General features: G+C 32.8%; 1 protein-coding gene across 1 annotated transcript in view; it reads right to left on the minus strand.

Annotated features, from left to right (window-relative positions):
- The window catches only part of FMN1 (formin 1), a 143,621-nt gene that overhangs the window by 41,934 nt on the left and 79,035 nt on the right, over positions 1 to 22,652 (minus strand). Inside the window, exons 11-13 of the mRNA XM_048058754.2 lie at positions 21,532 to 21,591; positions 19,400 to 19,520; positions 5,267 to 5,359 (exon numbers count right to left, since the gene is read on the minus strand). Of these exons, the coding sequence (XP_047914711.2) occupies positions 5,267 to 5,359; positions 19,400 to 19,520; positions 21,532 to 21,591 (274 nt within the window). The remainder of the gene's footprint in view (positions 1 to 5,266; positions 5,360 to 19,399; positions 19,521 to 21,531; positions 21,592 to 22,652) is intronic.

Genomic DNA, 22,652 nt, shown 5'->3' on the forward strand with positions numbered 1-22,652 from the left:
ATTTCAATGTTATTTTTGCAAATCATGGCAATTTAAATAGAAAATACTGCGAATGTATTTCTGAAAACAGCATGCAGTAATTCCACTGGAAATACAGTAAGTGTATAGTAATTTATTGTAATTCTTAGGTCTCTATACTGTAGGAAAACTAATAGATTTAATTGTATGGATAAAAATATGTTAATGATTATTTCCACTTTTAGAGTAATTTAAGCCCTTTTAAAATAGCATGGGAATATCAAATACAGCTAATGAAGTATTAACACAGTTTAAAAATGATGTCTTTCTTGTGAGAATCACACGACACTTGACAAAGATTATCCTTCATTACAAAAAAGAGCAAGAATCATTATTTTACACTCTATGTACCGGAAAAGTGAGGCTCTCTGAAAAAGAGATTAACCAACTCTTCTAGCATAACATGTCAAGTAGCTAAACTGGGAATAGAACCTAAAGGTTCTGGCACCTAATTCTCTGTTGAAGGCAATAGGCTATGTTACATCCAGTTACACAAAACAGCACTGACATCATCAGCAGAAGTACAGTTTATCCCCTCTAGCATTTTAGAATGTCAGTCTCCATAACACTGTGTGTTTTTTTATTACAACACAGCAAGTATTATATTTAATTAGTATTAATTGTAATTAGGAAATTTAAACAGCTCTGTTAAAGCAAATCAATCTGTTGCTTTTTTTTTTTTTTCCCCCCCCCTACAGTATTTCCCATTTAGCTTTGAGAAGAAATGATGGGAAATTGTGCATCTGAGAAAAACCTGAGTATCTATGTGTTCCAGCCCTATTTTCAAGCCAGAAGTTTCAGAAAAGCATCTGAGCTTTGGATACTTGCTGTGAGCTGGCAGTAAGATAACAGAAATTTTTCATACATTTGCTTAAACCAGCCTCAACTCTTTTTTAAACAAACAAAACTGAAAGCAGATGCTTAACGGATGCTCAGTATTATCAGTTAACTCCTAATTTCTGAGAAGCAGCTGAGTTTCCAGACACTTATCTGAACTCAACCTCTGAACTTTTTGAAATTTGTCCAATACCTATTTCAATAGCATAAATCAAGATGGTTGTCTGTTATTTTTACATATCTCCAGTGTACAGTTTTATAGGATTTCCCTTCTAATAGCACACCAAGTACCACCCACCAATTATAAAGATTCAATCCAAGTAGGTGACTGACGGACAAACAGTGTCTGGAGCTCTCAGGACTTTGTACCTGCAAATTCTAATGAAAATGAGTACAAACTGAGGGCAAGTATAACAAAGACATCAATGGAAAGCATAGAGAGACAGACAGAACAGTGTGATTCTCCATGCTTAGTGTTGAACTCTGAAACTTTTGAGATTGATTTTTTTTTGTCTCTTTGTTGACATTTGTCTATTTTTGTAAGTGTATGCTTGTGCTATCTTATATAGTTTCTTTCCTAGGAAAAACCCTATACCATCCCAGTGAATCACAGAAGCTGAAAGAGCATATAGACTGGTGTACAAATACATACTAAAAATATTTGTTTTGAATGTGAAGATTTGAATACAGGATTTTATTTTAAATTAGGTGCATGCAAAAAAAAAATAATCAAAATGAATCCCTACAACTTGTAAAAATGTTAGAATGAACAATGGTTCCCGGTGTTGCCATTTCTTACCTGCCTTGACAGACTATTGCCCGTTCAATGCAGTCTGGTATCTTAAAATTTGACAGAAAAACTGATATGGAACTTCAAAACAACTATATTTGAGCTGCTCTTTAAAGTTGTAGGCCCGTTATTTATTTATAATATCAAACGTAATAGTAATGGTTATCTATGTGTCTGCATGTGTAGCAATTGAAACCGCTCATCAGTTCTCAGAAAAGAGACCAGACATGCAGGAACACACTGATTTTCACTACTGATCACAACTTGTATGAAAGGAGCAAATAGGAATTGTCAACAAATCTCAGGCACAGAGTAGAAGAGCTGCACAGAGGATATTTCCGACTCTATCTTAATGTCAAGCTAAAACTCATTCAGGTAAAAGTGACTGAAATTAAGGTCTAATAGAGCCTCGTTTAGCCTACCAGAAATTACTATTTGCTATAAAAAAGCTTGTATGAGAAGTATAGGTACTAAAGTGGCTGCTCATCTACAGCAGATTTTGTTGCTTTTACTGATGTGTACTCACAGTAGATCTGAAAGTGTTCATGGCTGAACATTTACAGCCAATCAAATGTATTGACAAACATAGTTGATTCTAGTGGTTTGACTTATTGACATAATGCTTACAGACACAAAAAGAAAGGAAGAGAAAAATCCACAGAGGCCCAGTGAAAGAAAGAGGCAATGAAACAACTGAAACAGCAAATTTACCTAAGCCTATGACTGAGGCATAGACCTATGAAATTTACATGCCTACGACAGAGGAAAAAGCCATCCAATGTTAAAAGATGAACAAAGAAAGAAGAAGAAAATTGCTAGTACAATATGTGAAGTCAGTGTTTTTGGTTTTATTTTTGTTTAAAATACTAAAGCCGATTTTAAAAATAAAACTACAAAATTAACTTTTGGTCCACTGACTGTTGAGGAAGAAGCAGTAAATCATAAAAAACTGATAGCAAGTTATCTAAAAGATCAAAATTCAAATCCCTTTAGTTCAGAATAATTACCTGCTACAGCAAACCACATGCCAATGTAGTTAGAAAGCAAAACAAGCAGCCACATTAACACAGCAGTGACCAGGACATTGAGATACTCATGTTCTGAGTTATTTTTCTGTGTAGCCTTGATCAAATCACTTATGCTTTGTTTTCTCAGTTGCTAGCTCAACCTGTGGAACAATTTCTTGTAGAAACTAAGTACAATCAAAAACTTCACTGCAATACATCAGAAGTAAAGGCTGTATTCCTTTTACTATAAAAAAGTTCCTCGAACTCCACAGCACACGTTTTAATGAAAAAATGAAGAACCCAAAGAAAGCTAAAAAATGACAAGTGTCACTGAATAACTCGACTTCTTGTTTCACTCTGATGAAGTTCTCATTTAGTTGAAAGTAATAAAGTGAAGTCCTAGATGCCAACACAGGCAGTTCAATAAACGTGTGATATTCAGAGCATTGTAATAGGCAAAATACATTGTTTTTAAAAATGGATGAGTGTGTGATGGCAACATGCAACAGCACAGCCTAATTTACCACTTCAAATATTATGAGTGTCTACTGACAACTCATCTCAGAAAAAGGTAGATAAAACAACTGTCAGAAGATGAGAAATTATTTTAGACAAAATTAAAATATGTATAGCATAAAACAATATTATAAAGTAAAAGGTAAACAAGAGAAAATAAAAAGAAAGTGGACACTTAATGAATGTGGTTTTGCTCTTCCCAGAATACAAACAGGAAAACACTAAAAAGTGTCTGATAAATTTAATAGTTTACTAGTCCAATATTATTAATAGTCCAATAAATTTAATAGACCTCAGTGTCCCGGGACATCGTGCAGGAATGTATCCTCTCTTAAAAATATACATTATTCACAGACATAAGGGTAACATTTTCTGTTACACTGATAAGGATAAATTCTAATTCTGTATGTATCTGTACAAAGATAGTAAATCTTGTGAGGAACATGTTTTTTTGTTTTACAATTATTATTTCCTAATTTCTTCAAAAACAGAACTAATCTTTTCCCAAGATCAGCTCAGTAATTTTATCAAGTCCCACTCATCATAAAGCAGCGTAGTTCAGCTTTGCAGAAGAAACCAGGTACTGTGTTACCTTTATTGTTTAGAACTGTGGTGACATGCATTTGCTATTCCTTGGTTTTGTCTGGGATTTTCTTTATAGCAGCTCATATGGTGCTTTGGACCTGTGACCCAAACAGTGTTGATAACACACCAATTTTTTAGCGACAACACTGTGACGAGCAGCATACTGGAGATCGTAAAGATACTGCAGAAATGTACAAAGCATTACCTCAATCTTGGCATTATAGTTAAGCTGACAGTAAAAATTTCCAGTTAAATAATTGGGAAAGATAACTGTCCTGCTGTGACACAAAGATTTCCTCTTTATTTTTTTTTTTTTGTTTCACAAGTTCTGTGGCAAGAAATGTGCAGCTTTAATAGTGTCCAATAAATTTAAAATAAAATAAATACATCTATTAAGCTCCATCGGCAGGGAGAAGGGTGAAGAATAATAGTTTATTCAACAGTACAACTTAACAAGGACTATTACTTTTAAAGCATCCTGTTTTCACTTCGCAAATAATATAAGATAACCTCATGAAATAAAGTTATTAAAAAAGCACTACAAGGATCTTTATAAAATGGATTAAGCTAATTCATAAAGTATTACAACAATTTGAATGTAACTAATAGTAAGTACACATTCTGCCTGGAATAGTAGATTCAGATAGTTCACTTGACTTCTCAAACAGCAAATTGTTAAATTGTTCACAATTTCTGGGAGAAATAATAGTACCTTGGTAATATTTAATCCTTAAGAATTCTCAATATAGTCATCAGAAATACTTTGTTTATTCTAACAGACTATACGTACTCCCTACAACCTGGGGAAGAAAAATCTGTTCCCTTACCTGTTCCACAGCTCCAGAGACCCCAGTGCTGGCACATGCAGCACTGTTGGTAATATATAGTGTAGGAAAACAGGAGAGAGCAAGACTGCTATTTTCAACATCAGCAACATGCATTTACGTGTCTTGTACTGATCATCAAATTGCACCCTCAGACCTCATCTCTTTTATCTCTAGACTCTACCCTCACAGGTTACTTCCTTATGTCTGTTTCTGTCTCACGCAAGGCAAAAATCTTAAATCTGAATTTAAATCTGAATTAGTCAGCTAATAGGCCCACACCATTAATACAAAACAGCATTACTTCATGTATGTACATGTACCTTCTCTAGAAGGGTACTTTTCATTCTAGCCTTTTATAGACTTTAAGATTTATATTCTATCTGAAAAATTTGGTCTGTGATAAATATCGTTTTCATTTTACCTACAATAATGATAAAGAACAAAAGCACAATATAATCAGTAAGAAATATGTGAGATAAGAGAAAACAATCATCTTTGACAAGTGAATTCCAAGATCCGCATATCCATTACTTTTAACACATAAATTTAGTGTATTAGGAACATAATCCATAGCAGATAGTATGAAATTTTAGAGGGATCAGGTATTTAATGTAGCATACATTATGTATAGAACACCTTGTAAAACACTATGCTATTTACCAATATTTTTATTCAAATGTGCTTACCTTTTTGGAAGAATTCTTCTAATTTCTCCTTGAAGGGCTGGAGATGCTCTTCTGAAGACTCTCTGCAAACTAACTTCATCTGCTTTTCAGAGGCTATAAAAAGAATTTGAAAGACGTTAGATGTTAGAAAGAAGTAGATGTCAACGCTGTAGAAGCCTACATCCAAATTAGTCACCTACGCATACTTTAGAGTGAATTAAAATAAATAGTCAATTTAAATTATAATATTATTATAATATTATAATATAAAAGCAATTACATTATAATAAAAAATACTGAAGTGTCAATAGTCTAGTATACCAATTAGAAAACTCTGTATGTGTTTAAAGAGTGGAATTTGTCTTTAGTAATGATTTGTTTGTCTTAATACTCCAGCTCTGAGCTGAGACTTGCTGCTATCACAGCTTGCCACACACACAAATTCTAGACAATATTTAAAGCCCAAAGCTTTGTTCTGTGGTGACTGGAGCATGCCTTCTATCTGGACTGATTTTAATCCATCAATACCAGGCATGTGTACTCAAGCATTTTTCTAACACAGATGCAGGAATTTAGCTTTACTTAAGTATTCAAATTATAGGCCATGACATGAAATAGTAGAAGTCTATAAGAAGAAAGTTAACTTACATAACTTATAATTTGTTTACTGTTTAGTCTGTTACTTTAAGACCTGATGCCATGTCAATTTCTAAAAACTTCAGGTTGTTTGCCAATTAATTTTAACATTACCTAGAACTTCTGTCAAACTTCGAAGGTTCTAACGTTCCACATTAAAGATGAAATTACACTTTTGGAAATCAAAATGCAATTACCTTCCATTTAGCAACTGATTTTATTAAATACTATATGATTTTTTTTCCACAACTCTTAATTCCTATGCGGCTAAATTTAGATAGAAATTTATTTTGGAGTTAAACCTGATAGTTAAAGTTTGGCTGCATGAAATATTTTCACACCATATTGCTGCCACCACTATATAAGTCAACTTATTCCAGCAAAAATTAATACAAAACTGTGGAAATAGAAACTGAGAATTTTAAATTAACATGTAATGGAAGGTTGAAAACACATGCATACATTTTATAGTACAACTTAAATTGTGTTGCTTACTGTTATTGCCTATGGTACTTTTGGGCCACCAGGACTTACAGTTTGTAGAATTAGGAGGAGTTTTCTATATCTACTCAAGCAAACTGTAAAACTTCAGAATAAGACAGGGACATTGGAATTCTATAGAAAAAAAAAATCTAGCAAAATAACTGAGATGCTACTTCAATTTCCAGCTGAAATTTTACACAAAGTAGCAGCTACAGGTCTGTGACTAATTTTTGTCATGCTTAAAAAAATCCACAAAAAGTATATAAGGTAATATTGAGAAATTATTCTAAAGCAATATAAAATGACAAAAGGGTTAAAGTATTAATACACATTATATTGTTGCGTTTGATATAGTGACTATAGAATGCACATGATTAATATAATCACCTAAGGCTGATGATTGTATTAATGACTGCAAGCCAGTCATTATTTTAGAATAACCTTATACAAATAAATTTGTAAAAATCTACAGAGAAACAGATATGAATATATATATATATAATAATAAGCTTGTAACTACAGTAGCATCAAAACATACCCTAACATACTCTAGAAAGGTGTTTTTGCGAACTTAGAGCTACTAATGTATTGTCTTGATTACTCTAGCCTCCTTGATTCTTCCTACAAGCATTAACAACCCAAGATTATTAGAACAGTTAATTGGATATGTGCCATGGAAATAATTAAGTGACCAAGACTAGGACCAATTGTTTCTAAATTAGAAAGAAAGCACACGTAAAACCCCTTCAATAAAAAATATTTTTTTGAATAAAGACAACTAACATTAACCATACTCAGATGAAAAAAGCTAAAGAAAAATACTGAAAAGTAGAAGTGCCAGTGTACAGAGAAGCTGATTTGGGTGGTGAATTCTTTAGTAGAATCTTAACATCCTTAACAAGAGGATCAACATTTGGAGTGAGGAGAGAGAATGAGTAAAAGGAAAGGCACATCAGAGAAGATCAAATGGGACACATAACATAGAACAAGTCAGTCCTGGGCGCTGATTAAAACTCTAACTTTGAGATCAGACAAAATGAGATGAAATGCCAGTTAGCATTGCTTAAGTCATCTTAAGGCAATGAAACTGAAAGAGACAAAAGAAGTCAAGTAAATGCTGGAAGACTCTACGAAATTACATTATTGGAAAGCCTTAAAAAATAAATACATAAATAAATAAACAACAACAAAAAACACACCTTAAATGAGTCTCTGATGAAGATATTTACTTAGACAAAAACTACCTATCTGGAACAAAAATCTACTCGTCAAATTCCCAAAGTTCTTTAGATAGCTGTAAAAATAGACTGAAGGGCCTTAAGAAAGTTTTAGATTTGAGCTAAGGCAATCAAGGACAATGGTGATGAGGTGAAAATCACAGGAGCAATGTCTTTGCCCTGTACTGCTTAGTCCTCCCTTAGTTGACTCTGAGTTTAGGTTACACTTCACTCAAAGACATATATATATAGTTCTGTTCTATAAAGGAAAATAAAAATATTTTTCTGGACAACTGAAGGTTGACTAGGTCTGTTTAAACTCAACTGCACTGAAATATTTGAATAAAACTTTAATTTATTTACTTGCTAAAGCTAAAAATAAGACAGAGCATAGATATGGAGTAAGTGGCTGAAGGCAATATTAACTTCAGCTTGAAATGCAGTCTTAAAAATGATGTATTCCTGCTCAAATGTCTCCATTCTATTTCAGTATCCCCTTCAATAATTAAGTGTCCAATGCAGAATAATGATTCTTTCTCCAAAATTTATAATAAAGTGATGTCTAGGACTACCAACGAGATGTATCTTCCAGGCTGCTGAAGCTTGGAACTTCATTAAACTTGCCCAGGGATAGATAAGATATGGAAAAGAATAGTAAAAGTATGTTCAAAGGAATTACAAATCAGATACAAGTAAAGACACTCAGAAAAGGAAGATGATTTTCATGATCCAGTTAAATCAAGGATTTTGAATAAAATGGCAGTTGTATTCTATATATTAAAGTCAGCTGATCAACCCCGATTTGCAATATGTGAAAGGCTACCATACAACTCTATGACATGCCTCAGTTCCACACAACATAACATGAAGGTTTCTGGTACCTACCATTTACTGAACTTCATGTTATTAAGCTCAATAATACTTTCTTAATGTTTATTCACAAGTTTACTTGAAATATACTAATATTAAAAAAAAAAATCTACCAACTCAAGCAAAACATTATATAAAGAAATTAAAACTGAAAAGTTCTGCTCCATTCCTTGCTCTGATTTAAAAGGAAAATTATTTTAGCAAGGTTTTTTATTAGAATTATTCTGAAGTAAGGATCCTAATAAACATTCCTTCTTTGACATACATTCTGAAAATTTTCTTTCTGAGAAAAAGAAATCTGAAATTTTGAAGAATCTGAAGAAATTCTGAGGAATTTGATAGCTAACATATCATACCAAATGTACACTTCCTCTCTCACCACCTTATTCCAAATTAATCATTTGAGGAACTAAACAACCTGCTTCAGCATTAATGAGCTCAAGCAGATGCAAATTCTCCATTACTGTACTAAACCTTTGGGTCATTTTCTTGGTATGCATTATATGTTAGTAAAATTAAATGTAAAATACTACTTTGAAAATTGTTTATTTCTAAATGAGCTATTGCAAAAAAAGAAAATATGAGTGTGTAACAATATTTGAAAGCCCTTACAAATTTTTGGATGTACATCATGCTTCACCCACTGCAAATCTTGGCCATAGAAATGGAAACCATTAGCAAAACATTAGAACAAAGCTGGAAACTGCTGATTATCAGTTTGCCACTGTCTTCAGATTTAATGCAGTATTTGGCTCAAAAAGTTCTTTAAAAATCCCCAATATAAGTGAAAATATTTACAAAATAGAATGTCTCTCACTTAATGCCTATTGGGCAATAGTCTTTTAAAACTCCACAGACACTTGTAAATCTGTCAAAAGAATCACTGCCCATAAACAAACTTTCATGTAAAGAGCATTTCAGTGTCAATCAGACTGGATTTGGAATTTTTTAAGCATCATTTTTAAAGTAAACGCAAAACCAGAAATAGTTTAATGTTGATAACAGTAAATTACTAACTATTTGCTCACCAGAACCCACCAGTAGCATTTACAGGAATCATCCTGACAGTGCAACCATGTATCAACACCATGAATTCCTATAAACCTGTCACTGACACTACCCCCATGAGTTATGCTATTGTGAAACTTGCTAACAAACCCCACTCCTCTTGTCTGTTCACAGCCTGGCAGCTCATACTGCCAACCTTGCTATTTTATTTTCTTGTTATAATGCAGCTTATCTTTGACAGAAAGGTTACTATTTGATAATTCATTTTTAGAACCCTTTCCTTTCCTGTTCCAAAGGAGATTTGAAACCATACCTCAAATGAATTCAATGTTTTACTGAAGAAACCCAAATTTCTGTATGAAATTTTAAAGTGCAGGAATCACACTCCTTGGGCCTATATACCCAAGCTTCAACGGGAGGTTTGTAAATACAGATTAATTCATTTTCCTCATTACTTATCTTATATAGTGCAGCTTTATTACATTTTCTTACTTGCAAACAACTTTCCAAGGTAAATAGAACATTACAGGAGATGCATGTTTACCCTCCGAATGCTGTTGCAGCATTTGATTATATTCTTCTGCTATTAAATGTGACTTTAGATACATATTTACTGCAGGTATGCACATACGAGCATTAGCCTAATTACAGTCCATTATACCTATGCCATTTGCAACTCCTGTCCTTATTTATAGTCCTGCAAGTTAATATTTAATTTCATATAGATTTTTAAACAAGTGTGGAGACAGGAAGAGATGTATCATGATTCCTTCTGAATGCAAGTAGTTATACTGCTTTTCAGTTATTTTCCAGAATAATTTCAGAGACAGCATTTTACTTGCAGCTTTGGACTTATATTGATAATCAGTCATTTGACATCAGCGATGGCAACACACAAAAGGTTCAAGCACTAACACCCTAGCCAGAGCCAGGCTGACTAATACAGAAGCCCTTGAACCAAACAGAGAGAGAAATGCCATGAAGAAGGGGTGAAGTTTCCTGAGAAAAAGGTAGCAGAGACAAAAGCAGAAGAGGAACAAATCATGGTGGTACTCTGTATTCTCAAGCTTGGTTTTTATTGTCTGAAATAAAGATCAACAATGTGATGCAAAAGAAGTATTAGCACACAAAACTAAATGCACCATAGTTACAGTTCTGTGTAAAGTTATTTTCAGTGAACTTAGAACAAGAATGTTTATATGCACAGTTGTTTTCTTCACTCATTAATAACTGTTTTCTTAAAAAGCTATTTCACAGGATAAAGCCAGTATGTAAAACTTTAAACAGTCTGATCCTTTTCTGTTTGAAATACACTTTCCTTTTGTGATGCACAAAACCCAGTATCTATTTAGGTGCTTAAGGCAATAGCTCTCATGTCTAAATGAGACAGTAGACGTTTTAAGTGATAAATTCTAAGGTGGGGAAAGTGAAATAATTGAATTAGCATCTTGGAAAACAGCCTGTAAAGTTCACCTGTTCTACTGGACATTTAATAGAACACTAGATTTGTAAATCTTGACAGCTCTCACGAGTTTTATCAGGTATTCTGGCTTTGTTTTTCAGATTTAAGATTTGTGAGATTTTTGTTCTGTTTCTTTTAAGATTAAAATATTTTGAACTTTTACAGTATATGAAGATACGCAGGGAAACTGTCAGACCTATATTAATTGCAACTAACCTAAAGGAAATTTTATTTCATTTTTTTTCTCCTTGTTTTGACAAAGCACATCAACATTTTATATATATCATTTTAAATCCGTCCTGTTAAGATTGTTTCCTAAAAATACATTTAACAAAATGAACAAAGATTGCTAGTAAAACTAAATATTTTTCACACCATAGCAACACGTCTAAGACTCTGGTTAATGTATTCTCTCTGAAATGGTAGTTTACATTTAGCGCACCCTTCAGCAGAAAAGCATACTGCATCAGACGGAACAGCACACGCAAATGAATATAATGACTAAACCCTCACAATTTTCCAGTCAAGTCTCTGTAAGATTCTTTAAGTGATTCCAGCACACACTATTAGTAGAAAGTTTTGGTTTAATGTCAAGATCCAAACATACAGACCTCCGCACATCATTAAGATTTGTCAGGAGTGTAGAAATGTGCGCGAGCAGAACCCGCTGAGAAATCGGAACATTTCACTTCTGTCTGCACAGTACAGAAAGTGAATATCTGAAATGGAAGCATCTTGTCTGGCTAATTTAGAGCAAGATGAGATTTTTAAGAAGCAATAATATTTTTAATCAGATGAGCTAAACTTTTTCCAGTGAGAGAAAAAAGGACCTTCCAAACACACAAACACATTACTACTTGGAGTGTTGGACAGATAGAAGAGAATTGCCAGGCAATGACTGAAACAGTATGTTCATAAGCTGAAACTGCAGAACCAGAAGTGATCTCCTCTTTCTCTCTGTACTGCTGGATATCTGATTTTCTGTGCAAAACAGATCATAAAGTTCCACCTAATTAATTCTTCTATCAAGCGTATGGCTTAGTTAGAGTATGCTGCTTGGTTGATTTTAAAATCACTATGTAAATTCATACTTCTTTAGCTGCTAATTACCATAACTATTACTAATTTCTATCCCACTGTCTAAATTAATGTACTTTCAATTTTTGATCACTGGTAGCAGATGCATACCCACTGCCTCAAATCTAGCAGAGATCTGCCCTCTCTTTTACTGCCTACTCTCAGACAGGAAAAGCTGATGAGATCCATTAATATGAAGTCATTGCTCCTTCCAGCTCTCCAGACTGCATCATTCATTATCCATCATACATTGATAGGGACAACATTCCTACTCCCAGATGTACACTACCTGCTTCCAGATGTATACTACACTGTTACGCAACCAACGCTTAACACACACACGTATATAAAACAGCACACAGAAAAGAAAGGTGCATAGAAAATCTTAACTTTGGTATCTCCACAATTTGTTTGAGAATCTTAACATTTGCAGAATAATTTTAAATAAGAAATTTCCTAGGACTCTTTAGCCAAGGGGAAAAAAAGAAAAATGAAAAAATTAACAGCATGCCATTGATTAACAGATAGAAAGCTTTCTCCCTAGCCTTTATGCACATGTGCAGACATCTGCTTTTATGCAACAAAATCTTCTAAAACATAATTTCTTTGCCCCTCTACTATACTTCCGAATCTTATTAAAACCCTCACATACTATTCTATGATTATCATAAACTAGAAAATCTAATGGAATTTTAAGAAATGCTCCACTTAGTAAGATTTCTAGTTAATCTATTCGCATATGAACATTACCAGTGGAACACTGTCAAAATGTTAGTTTTATTGTACAATAGAATCCAGTGCACATATACAAAATGTGTTTTTTAATGCCTGTATTGTATCTTTGCCAAATCAAAACAAACTGAAATGTATCTCAGCCTGCAGAGGCATGAGACTATTCAAAAAGAGGTCGGAAAAATCTAAGAAGAGAAGACTCATTTTACCAATTATTACCAACTAATAATTGAAAACAAAATAATTGTCCCTGCATAAAACTGTCCTTTTCTCTTTTCCCTACATCATTTTGTACTGCCTCTGAATATATCATGTAAATCTTGGACAGTGCAAAAATATAGTGATACTCATCAGGTACATAACAACATGCTCCATTTATGTTGACATCTAAAGAGCATTGCACATCACAGGCACCTATTTGGTTCCTTATGCTCCACCACCCAGTTCAAATTCCTATTTGCCTACGCTTTCAAAATTTTAAGTTTAATTTTAAAATTAGAAAGTATAATTAATATTTAAGAAAAATCTGTAAAGTTACTGGTTCCTGGAAAATATCATTCAACTTCTCTGCTGATTGCGGGAAAATTTTTCCAGAAAATGTGTGTGACTGAGATGTCTAAATCACACTGTTAGAGTGACTTAAAACATTCCATTTAATTAGACCAAGGCTTCAATCTGCTGAACATATTTTTGAAAAGGGCCTTTGATACTTTTTTGAATGTTGACCTGTAACAAATAAACAATCACCTTTTACTGCAAAATATCTGCTGGTTCAACAAACTATTTAGAATGTTAACATGCAAGCTGATATTGTAATTTTCATGATGTGATTCAGTAACCTTTGTCAATAAAACTAATCAAACAATAGACAAAATCTCTCAACTTTGTAATCACTGTCCTATTGATAATTATTTTATTATTATTATACTAAACCTCTATTCTATAAAATATTTTTTTCTCAGGCCTATAGTATTATGTATGAACTAATTGTATAATTCCATCTGAACAAACAGTAACACATTCAATTAATTAATTTCTCCATTCAATTAATTTCTCCATTTCTGCTTATATAAAAATCCAACAAAAGCTGAAAAATTCTCAATTCATTAACTGAAAACATCAATTACTTTCTAGATCAAAATTGGTTTATTATTCATTAATAGACATAATGCAAAAACTTGCAACTTATTTTGAGGATTCCAATGGTAATACACACGTATATTTTATTTCAACTCTTTGTAAATAATATCAATTAAACTTTTATTTTTTCCTATTAGTAAATATATTCCACCATAATTCTTAATAAGAACAAATGTTTTCAGGATTTTCAATCAGGACAATCAGAGTGCTTTAGTCTTAAATGAGCATGGATTAATTATTTTTTATTTTTGCAGCTTCCTTTTTTGCTCTCTGTATAGCAACAGTGGATGCAAGTGACGTTTCAATTTCCACCTATTTCTCATTTCTAAATTCTGTTCCATTACTGTCTTAATTTCGTAACACATTTCCACTTTACAGTACAATGTCATACAGAGCTTCCTGAGGAAGGTACTGAATGAGGATAATGCAGATGCAACTGTGTAATACTATCTCTTGTCTAAGCCCTGCTAAGAGACAGGGTTAATTAGCTATGATGTTGTTATTGGTATGGCAACCCTATGCTAATCATATCCAGTGAAATGGATGTTTCTCTGCAATAAGGCCACAGAGGCTGTGGAGACAGAGAATTGGTCTCTAGTCAAAAGACAAGTTTGTTTTGAAATTATGTATTATTATTCAGCTATTATATGAAATACAAGAAAAGTTGAAAAAGGAACTAATTCTCACACTAAGAAAAATTGTAAACATCTTTAAGGGCTGATTTATTGCCACAGCAAAGAGGGATAGCAACCTGAAACACAGAATGGGACTAGTCTATAGAATGTGTGTGATTATTTTGCTGAAGACTGATTTTAATTTGACCATTTTCTAAAAAAGTGAAATTCTAAAACAATCTTTCAAAGAAGATGTGCTAAATACTGAGTACTGAGCACTTTAAATACATTAATGAAGATTTCTTCATCACCAACATATCTGGAAGAAAAAAGCATAGCAATCCCTTTCTGGTTCTTCCTTCTCTGTCTGAAGAAGTAAACAGTAAGAAAGGGATGCTATAGGAACCAGAATAGTGAAACTTAATAGAGGAAAGTAAGGACAAAGCTATGAGTTCTGATATGGAACATGATCAGTGCAGTTAAAAAATGAATTTTGTACTGAGGATCCTGTGCAACACCTTGCATAGAATTTAGAAATTACTTGGCTAAGGAAGGCCATATTGTGCTTGTTTGCCTCTTTATTTAGATACTCCAGGTACTATATGACATTAAGATAAACAACATGTATATTGTCATGCCATCTGAGAATGAAAATAAAATTAAGTAATTGAAGAAGAAGCAGAGGAAGCCTGGTATGTTCAGATATCTAATGAATATAGAGAAGACAGAGACAGACTCTTCATGTACAACTAAAGAAAAAGGACAAAGAGTCACAAGTTGCAATGTAGGAAATTCTGACAAGGGATAAGGAAAAAAAAATCATGACATTTACTCAACACTGGAAGAGGTGCCCAGAGAGGGGTTGGAATCTCCATCCTTAGACTCAGAACTGAGTCTAGGGCTCAATAGGCCCTATGGAACTGGATCTAAAAGTGAAGTGAGTCCTGCTCTAAGGTTTTGGATCAGATGACCTCCAGAGGTATTTCCAAATTACATTTCTTTACAAGATATTTGTAATGCTTCTATATGAAAAACAACATGAAAATGGCCAATGTAACATTGTATTTTTTCCATTTTTCATGCATAGTTTATTATCTTACCTTTTAATTTTTCTAAAAAGATTATGCAATTTTAAAAGGTGTGGTTGTCATAAGCTAAAGTTTTTATGTAGGTGCATTACTTAAAAGCAGGAAAGTTGGAGATAACATACTTTTGGAAGATACAGATCTGTGAACAACGAGGTTAAGAGGCCCCCAGCTCCAAACCATGTCTCCTGGAGTACTGAAATCCAACTGATTATTAAAAGATAGCTGATCCATGAAGTCTTGTATCTATTTTAGATGAAGTTATTTCTTTTTGGTCATATATGTGCGTATTTATAAATATCTAAATATATATTCATATACTCTCTTAAGTTAGTAACAAATTAAAAAATATACAGCATTGAAAAAATGTTTGTGTGAAAATGGCAGATAGAATCTGTACTGGCAGCCATGAAAGAAAGTAAAAGCTAAAGTTCACAAAAAGCTAAAGTTTAAAAAAAATGTGGATTTTCAATGAGATCAGAATGTCAAAATGTCATAGGAAATTTAATTTATTATGAGCAATAAGGATGGAATATTCAGCATGGAACTACCTTGGTTTCCATTTTTAACAATTCAGTAGATACCTTCGCTCTTTCAGCTGTTAGAGTCAAGAATACTAAAAAGTTACAATGAACATTATGGTAAATGATGTAAGGAATCTAATATTGCTTTCAAGTGTGCATGGTGTAGCATTTTAAATTTTTTCAAACTGTATTGCATGGAAAAGCAATGAGTATGACAGATGGAAACAATCTTCAATGCAATTAATTTTGAATAATTAAGGTTGTTCAGCTTTGGAGGTAGATGAATAAAGGGTTCATGGTAAAACATATACAAGTCTATTATACTCTGGTGAAGAGGTTTGCTTTCTAAAAATCTTCATATGACTAAATATTTCAAATATTCCATGCTTCTTCCAGAAGAATACCAATCAAGTGGCACTGTCCAGACCAGAAAGGAAATACTTGGTCATACAGAAAGGAAAAAGTGGTAATTGTTGCTCTAGACAAGGAATAATATATATTATGATCTTAAAATACTGATGCAAAACAAAAGCTTTGTTTTCATAAACATAAAGATGAACTGAAAAGCTAATACCTGTCAAATGTATACGTGTACCTGCTTATACCATTCTATGCAATACTTGGAAATCCTGGAAATGCAATGACTATACAGACCTGAAGTGAAATTCTAAGCTTACAGAAAACATTTTTTTTCTATGACTTTAAAGCAGAACCGGATTTCATTCTATAATTGCCATCTTACTATTTAAAATCAAATGCTTTTACACTTCTTTCCACTTAAAAACATATATTAAATGTGCATTTTTTAAATCATGCTTTTTAACCTAAAAATGCTCATGACTGCGAAGTTTGTTCTGGAATGTGTGTTAAAAACCTGCTGGACTAAGGTTCTCAAAAAAGAGACGTTCAAATTTTTGAGCCAAACTTTAGTTGACACTGTCCCTTTAAAGTCTAATCTGAAGGACTTCAAAATAGTAAATCGTATGGAACTCAATCTGTTTATCTGAAATGGATGAAAGGGTTTGTGCTCCATCTAGATCTGAACTCTTGGTTCCACAGAGTCTAGGTATTTCAAGCCCAAAGTTCAGACCTTTAAGACATGTGCCTCTCTCATGAATCCTCAGTCTTTCCCATGTTAATATCCATTATTAAAAGGTGAATGAATGCCCTGACAAACTAGGAAAAATATTTTTAAATACTAAATGATGACTATTATGAAGAGTTTCTATCAAAATTGCCACTTCAGACACAATAGGTGATGCTTATCCTGCTTTTACTCACCTTGTACAAATCTCAGAAAAAAAGCTAAGTCACTAATAGACACATTCGTTTGTTCCCAAACGGCACATAAGAAAACCTCTCTTTCATTTATTACCTTTGTCTCATCCCACTTTCACGGCAATCTGTTTAAGACTACCTTAGCCAACCAAAGTGTGAAATAAATCCAATGTACCCTATAACACAGGCAGCTCCAGTTAATATTGTTCAAATTATTTACATCTGAAGGGCCGCGCCTGTCTGGATAGCTGGGCCCGACGCTTCTCTGGACTTGGTTTCTGCTACTCACATCTGTTTCAGCTTTAGACTTTCACTGGTATTCTGCCAGCAGCCACAACTTTTTAATGGCTACAATAAACTACAGAGACTCATCAAATCTTTGTTGAACGTGTTAAAATTATAACCTCTTCAATTAAAATTTCGATTTAAAAATAAACTACAGCATTATCTGAAGAGAAAAAAAATTGAAAGGGAATGTTTGAAAGAGATACAACATTTTTATATGAGTGATTGCTTCTTTGTTTAAATGTAGGAGAAATTATTCACAGGAATGCTTGTTAGAATCCTGCTGCATATTTCTGAGTGATAAAATACCAACATCTGAAAACATTTCCACAACCTTTTCTGTTTCAAATCCTTGCTGTCATTAACTTTATATGTTAATTGCTTTGGATGGGTTTCAAATACATCTTTACAAAGAAAAATGGTGAAAACAACCTCAACATAAAAAAATTTCTCTGAATATCTAAGAAAACACGTTGAAAGAGAAATCAGTGATTACAAGAAAGCTGCAGTTTTAATTTTATAAGTTAGTTGAAGTGCTTTTCCTACTTTCTGTCTCTCTCTTTGCAATATAGAACAAATATGATGTGAATGTCACAGCCTCAATGCAGATCCTACAAGACTAAGATGCGTTACAGCAGGACTACATGCTGAAAAAGTACAAGATCAAACACAGATCATGTTTCTGCACAAACTAGCCCAAAAGAGGGCAGGCCAAGGGTTTTACAGGGCCAAGCGATGAGAGGAGATAGAGCACTCACTTCTGCCCGGGTCGAACAAACAATAACTGATACCTTCCTACCACTGTTAACCTTTGAAACTATCCTAAAGATACTAGTGACCTAATTCAGCCATTTCTAACTGTAACAATAAATTATTTCTAACAGTTTTCATTGCTTTACATTGAAAAATCAGCTTGTTCAACTCTGATTCAAAAAATACTCTCACATTTTGATGCAGATGTGTTATCTAAACGTAAATGGAGATTTTTATGAGTTTTTATGCAGATTCTGTCCCAAAATTCTATTTTCTACATGTAATTGCTTCAGTAAAAATAGCAACTTTGCCTTAGCAAAAATGACAGGCTTGAAATATTCAGTCATCATTCACACGATTTATTTTTAAGAGTCATATGAAGCACAAAATAAAAATGAAACTGCTTGTAACACTTAGAGAGCAACTCTTCCTACTTCATATCCACTCAATACCTTGATTGATAGATGAGTTGGGTTTCTGAGCCCCTCTTTGTAATAAACATTTTTAAATGTTTATTTTATGTCCCAGGGTGAAAATATTTTGAACTGGAGCTTTCCATTTCCCTTTGCTGTGCCTTGGCAAGCTGTGTTTTATTTCTACATTAATAGCATTCAACTATTTCTTGAAGCTGTTAAACTGTTGTTACATGAGTACTGAAGAAAGTATTTATGTTATGGAACTAGCAGGTTATCTACAGTCAAACATAGAGTTATGAAGAAGCCAGAGAAAAATTCACACATTTCTTTAGGGGTGTTTCAATTGCAAAAGGGAATTATAGAAAATTATTTTTCAGTACCTTTACTTTCATTTTTATTAAGTCATGAGTTTGAAATATTTTTTTCTATTTTATGGGGGTAGTTTGTGCCACAGTGTAAAAACTTCAAATGAATCAACACTATAAACCTAATTAGCAATAAGCAAACCTCATAAAGGTCACATTTTAAATGGCACTTAGTTGTTAGCTGAACAAATTTGAAAGTTCCCAGTTACCTTCTAGGTCTCTCTTCAGTTTCCTTAAGTCTTTTATTAGGTCTTCAAACTTAACTTGGGAGGCCTGGAAAAAATCCTGTGGTTCTGGTAAAGGAAAAATACTCTTGTCTGTTCCTGCTTCCTAAAAAAACAAACAAACAAACAAATAGGCCACTATGAAAATTAAATGCATTTACAGTGAAATAAATTATTTTTTTGAAATGGCATCTATAAAACACTATTAAAAACACACAAAAATAACGTTTTAAATATTTCTTGCTAAAACAGCATATATATATCATTTAAGATGAAATCCTGACCAGTCTGAGTGTTGAAACTTCCTTTTAGACGTTGTAATGCAAACTGTGCTCAATTTGAACTATGAAGCAACAATAAGCTCACAACATTTTAGGTCATTTTATATCAACAGAAGTTTAGATAACGGATTAGAAGTTTCCTAAAACCAGGTAACATGAATGCCTATTTTAACGGAGCAAGTGACCTTATACCAAAAGTTTGTGGTTTCACCCTTTCCCAATCCAATACATATATACACACTTCATATGGATAAATTGAAAACAATATTTATATATTGCCTGGAGTATTTTATACAGAAAAAAATATATAGTTGAAGGTCTCTGCAGTTCACTAAATAAGTTTAATATCTGTATGGAACTCCAAAGCATATACCTTATTTTTAGCACAATAAAAAAACTTTAGAACTAAAAAAAACCCACCAGCTTTAGGAGATTCTAAGCAGGGGAAATTTAACAAGTACAGTGTATAAATGGTATTACAATGACATTACTCTGCCTAACTATGTACTAGTGAGTTTAAAATACTATCTGCGCACAGATTTCAGTCTGAAATAAAGGAAAGCTCATGGGCTGGAGAACTATTTTGTAAACAGTGAACAAATAATTTCATTATTAGAAAGATATGAGCACTCAGGGAAAGAAAACAGTACAATGGATAAAATTTAAATTGTCTTCACTTCCTCTGAAGAGAAGATAAACTGTTTTGTTCTTACAGAATTCCCTGAAGTAAAACTACTGTACAGCAGAAACTTTGCAGGAATAACAAATAAATAAATAAAATTACAGACTAGACAAAATTGCTTTTGTAATGCGATTTTTTTTTTTACAAGACAGGCACTTCGGGTACAAAAATTTTATTTTCCTGCTTCAGGAAAAAACAAACAAATAAACAAACAAAATCAACAATCCTATTTGTACAGATCTTCATATCTGCTAGTTTTCTGTCTTCTCTATAGATCAGCCTCAGGAGCTGTTCCACAATGTCCTGACATACAAACCCTCCAGTGTTAGTGATGTCTTCAGTTACTTTAGTCTTACTCCTTGAAAAAATTTCTATGACAACTAACTCTTCAATTCAACATGCATATGTAAGAATTAAAAAAAAAAAAGAAAAAGAAAAAACAACAACAACGAACCAAAAAAACCTTTAAACACTAAAAATAAAAAATAAAAAGAAATAACATTTATATTCAACCAGAGATAAGGCCATGAAAAATCATTCTGGTCAATGAACTGACCAGAATTCAAATATCAAATGGAGACATCATCTTAATTTCAAAAATAAGAAATTACATACTTAAAATCAATCAATAGTGACATTTTTATTTGAAGAAAACAGTTTAAATTTTCCACTCCAAAACTTTGGACACATCAAAAAGCCCCATAAACACAAGTAACTCAAATCAGCAGCCATGCCTCTTCCCACATTCCTTATCTAACTTTATCTCCATCAATTGAGTCACCTATTCTAAAATATCAACCTGTCATTGTATTCTATCATGAGAGACAAACATTGCTTCTGTCTTGCATTATTATCACATCAAAATAAAATTTGCAATGTTACAGTAACCAGGTTATAAGAAGAAGTGACTGGAGGGATAACCTGTCAGGCCTGCAAGAGTCATAGACAGCTGTCTGCAGTGTTTAGTTCCAGAGTTAATGTAACATTTTCCAAAGCACTATCAAAGAGCCTTCAGCAAACTTCAGACCTATTGAGGTCCACAACTACTGCGGTCAAATGAAAAAAAAAAAAAAAAAAAAAGGCAAATGCAAACCCTTTTACAAATTCTTAAAGAAGTCACTTTTAGAGAGGTGTACAGCAAATAAATCTTTTACCTTATCGCAATGGCGCAGGTAATATATGACAACATAATCCACAAGATTAATACGATTATCCTAGGGAAAAACAGTAATATATCATTAAAAATGGATTATGGATACATACAAACGTTAAATGTTGTATGACTAACACTGTTTTCAAGTAAGTAAAAAATTACTGTATTTCAAAATATATTATTTAGTTTTATTGCTGTGAGAAATAGAATTCACAGTATCATTATTCCTAACATTGCTGACAAAAAAATGATATAACAATCACAGGTTTGATTATGCTACCACTGGACTTAGACATTCTAAATAGCAGGTACAGAAAACATCCAGTGGGAGAAGCTGCCACTGTACATTTTTTTATAATACAAGGCATTCTTGTATTATATTAGCCATATCATTAACAATATTATTAGAATAATATTATATATATATTATATATATTATATAATATATTATTCTTGAATACAATATTAACTAAAAAAATATAGTTAAATGTATTATATATTAAAGTCAGCTGAAATTCTTGATTTGACCAGTCTGAAGTCATGTACAATAAAGATCTGGAAGGGGCAAAGGTAATTTTCATATTTTACACCAAATATAAAACTGGACAGCATGTACCTAACAAGTATATTTCATCTCCTTTTTGTTTAAAAACATGAATTTTAATGCTGTCTTTGTGGAAACATCTTTTCCATTGGTCCTGTATACAACAAATGTATAGAACATTTTATTTTACTGTATGTTATAGGTTCAGCATAGGACATGAACTAAAGGAAAAGGAGAAAACTTTGACTTACACATTACAGGGTACTGTTGAACAACAGAAAAGAATTAGAATATAGGGAATTATATCTGGGATGTCTTACCTGTTTTTTTGTTTTTGTTTTGTTTTGTTTTTAATGGGGTTTTATACCCTATATTGACAAGTATTAGTATAAATGTATGTGAATGTCTGACTTCCTGTACACAGCTGCCTCACCTGTATTACAGCCTGCAGCACGTAATATTTTATTAATATCAAACACCAGCAAAATTCTTAACTAAGCAAGTCATTGCTATCATGTAGTCAAAACCACTCTGCTTACATAACCATTTCAGAATTGCTGGCAGGTTGTGTGACAAAA

The sequence above is a fragment of the Anser cygnoides genome, chromosome 5 (assembly GCF_040182565.1).
Source record: "Anser cygnoides isolate HZ-2024a breed goose chromosome 5, Taihu_goose_T2T_genome, whole genome shotgun sequence".
NCBI classification, from domain to species: Eukaryota; Metazoa; Chordata; class Aves; order Anseriformes; family Anatidae; genus Anser; species Anser cygnoides.